Raw genomic sequence first — 2344 nt, 5'->3', positions numbered from 1 at the left:
CCACGAAGAAGATGGAGATGCACCTGAGGACACAGAGAGCAGCTCATCACTTATTGATCAGTGATCAGTGAACCAGAGCCAGACATGATGGTGAGTCATGTGATTAACGGCTGCAGGTATGTAACTGATTGTAACTGGTTAGAGTGGGAGACCTGGGACCACAGTCCACCTGAGGGTCTTGCTCAGAGTCCGGTTCCATCTGGTCTCAGTAAAGACTAGATCAATCATGACTCTAATCTTTAATGAGGAAGCTACTTGTTGTTGTTGTTTAATGTCCCAGTAAGAATCAGGCTCGTGGGCTGTAATATAATAATAATAATAATAATAATAATAATAATAATGATAATAATAATAATAATAATAATGATAATAATAATAATAATATAAAGTGTAGCTGTGTATTCATGTCGCTCGTCTCCTCTTGTGTCTCTGTGTGTGCTCCTGAACGCACCGCTCAGCAACACGTTACACCCCTCTGAGCTGGGGGGGTGGGGGGGGCAGGTGTTTGCTCAGGTGTCACAGTCTCACAGTGAGACCTTCAGAGCTCCACTCTGTGACAGCTGCTGGATCAACACAGTGACGGAGGTCAGACAGTTCACTCTGTCTCTTGGAGGACACGTCCAGTTTGAGTGGACTGTCCCTTCACACAGAGAGACACTAACATGCTAACGGTTTCCCTCTGCTCCCAGTCTTTATGCTAAGCTAAGCTAGCTGCAGCTTCATATTCACAGACATCAGAGTGGGATCATCTGACAGCTGATCAGAAGAAATGAGAGCTTTTAATGATCATCCATTAATGTCTGGAAGAAATGAGTCTTTGTCAGGGAATAATAAACCATCAATCATAAACTGATCACCCTGATCACTTTCATTATTGATCAGCTTTAAATGAAATATAACAATATATTATAATGTTTTATCATATACTGGAGGAGAAGTTCTTCAACTGAGGAGAGCAAGTTGTTGACTGTCAGCTGAAAGACAACCTGTATGTGTGTGTGTGTGTGCGTGTGCGTGTGCGTGTGTGTGGTGTTGACAGAAACAGACGTCCGCTCTTGTCTTCACGTCAGTAAAACAAGCTGCAGTTTATTAATGGACAGTGAGATGGAGCTGTTGTTGTTGTTGTTGTTGTTGTGTAGTTGAAGTTAACACAACAGTCATTACAGAGAAATGTCGTCCTGCAGGTTTTTAATCTTTCATCAGTGGATTGTTTTTCTGAGGACGAAGACCTGCAAACCTGTCTGACCTTTTTATACAACACACACACACACACAAAAATCACTGTTGGCATGCTAATGTTTGCATTTAGCTCAGAGTGTGTGTGTGTGTGTGTGTGTGTGTGTGTGTGTGTGTGTGTGTGTGTGTGTGTGTGTGTGTGTGTGTGTGTGTGTGTGTGTTACCTGGTCACTGCTCGTGTGCAGACCGTCACCATGAAGCAGCAGCCGACGATCACCCAGCCCCAGCCACCGTCCGGAGGAGATGCCCTGCCGCTCTGCCGCTTCCCATCAACCATTGCTGCAGCTGCAGACTGAGCTGGGCTCCCCAAGCTGGTCCAGCTGCTGGTCCAGGTGTTGGTCCAGGTGTTGGTCCCGAGGTGGTCCTGAGTTAATGAGTTTGTCTTACTGAGTCAGTCACTGAGACAGTGGAGACAGTGGAGACACAGTAGAGACAGTGGAGACAGTGGAGACAGTGGAGACAGTGGAGACAGTAGAGTCTGACTGCCTCCCTCTGTCTCTGAACCTGGAGTCAATGAGTGACCAGCTGAGATATTGTGTGATGAGATATTAACCAAGCGCTCCCAGATCCACAGGAGTGTTTGATTTAAAGCCATTTGTCCTCTGATGTCTCAGTCTTCTGCTCAGGCGTCAACAACATGTGCAGCCCTGACAGGGAGTGCTTCATTCGGTGCACCCGACACCCCTGCCCCCAGGTAGGAGAGGCCTGCATCAGGTGTCAGGTGTCAGAAAAGAAGCGCACCCAGACACACGGGTCTAACTGGACTGTATTTATGTCCACAGCTCCCAGAATGTTTGTGTTTATTTATGTCCTGAGGTGTTTACTGCTGGAGGGACAGCGGGGTCACAGAGAGGACCAAGACCAGGACCAAGACCAGGACCAGGACCAGGACCAAGACCAGGAGGTCTCTCACTGAAACTGTGGCACTGGTCAGGAACCAGTGGCTTCAGGATGAAAAGTAAACAGCTGATCTACACACACCTGAGATATCCGAGTCCACCTGCGACATCTGAACACACCAGAAAACGTCCACACACACCTGAGATTCTTGACACACCTGACCAACACAGCAGAGGCACCTAAACAGTAGACACACCTGACCTACCTG

General features: G+C 47.3%; 1 protein-coding gene across 2 annotated transcripts in view; it reads right to left on the bottom strand.

The window, feature by feature from the left end:
- The window catches only part of LOC111220371 (monocarboxylate transporter 12-B-like), a 10957-nt gene extending 9235 nt beyond the window's left edge, over window positions 1–1722 (bottom strand). For both annotated transcript variants that reach the window (XM_022743438.1, XM_022743439.1), the window contains exons 1-2: window positions 1401–1722; window positions 1–23 (exon numbers count right to left, since the gene is read on the bottom strand). The exon at window positions 1–23 is cut by the window's left edge and continues 81 nt beyond it. In XM_022743438.1, coding sequence (XP_022599159.1) covers window positions 1–23; window positions 1401–1513 — 136 coding nt within the window. In that variant the 5' untranslated portion in view covers window positions 1514–1722. The remainder of the gene's footprint in view (window positions 24–1400) is intronic.
- Window positions 1723–2344: the final 622 nt, after the last annotated feature.

This window comes from Seriola dumerili, unplaced genomic scaffold (assembly GCF_002260705.1).
Source record: "Seriola dumerili isolate Sdu_G_001 unplaced genomic scaffold, Sdu_1.0 BDQW01000068.1, whole genome shotgun sequence".
Classification (NCBI taxonomy): Eukaryota; Metazoa; Chordata; class Actinopteri; order Carangiformes; family Carangidae; genus Seriola; species Seriola dumerili.
This window is presented reverse-complemented; position numbering and strand designations above follow the sequence as displayed.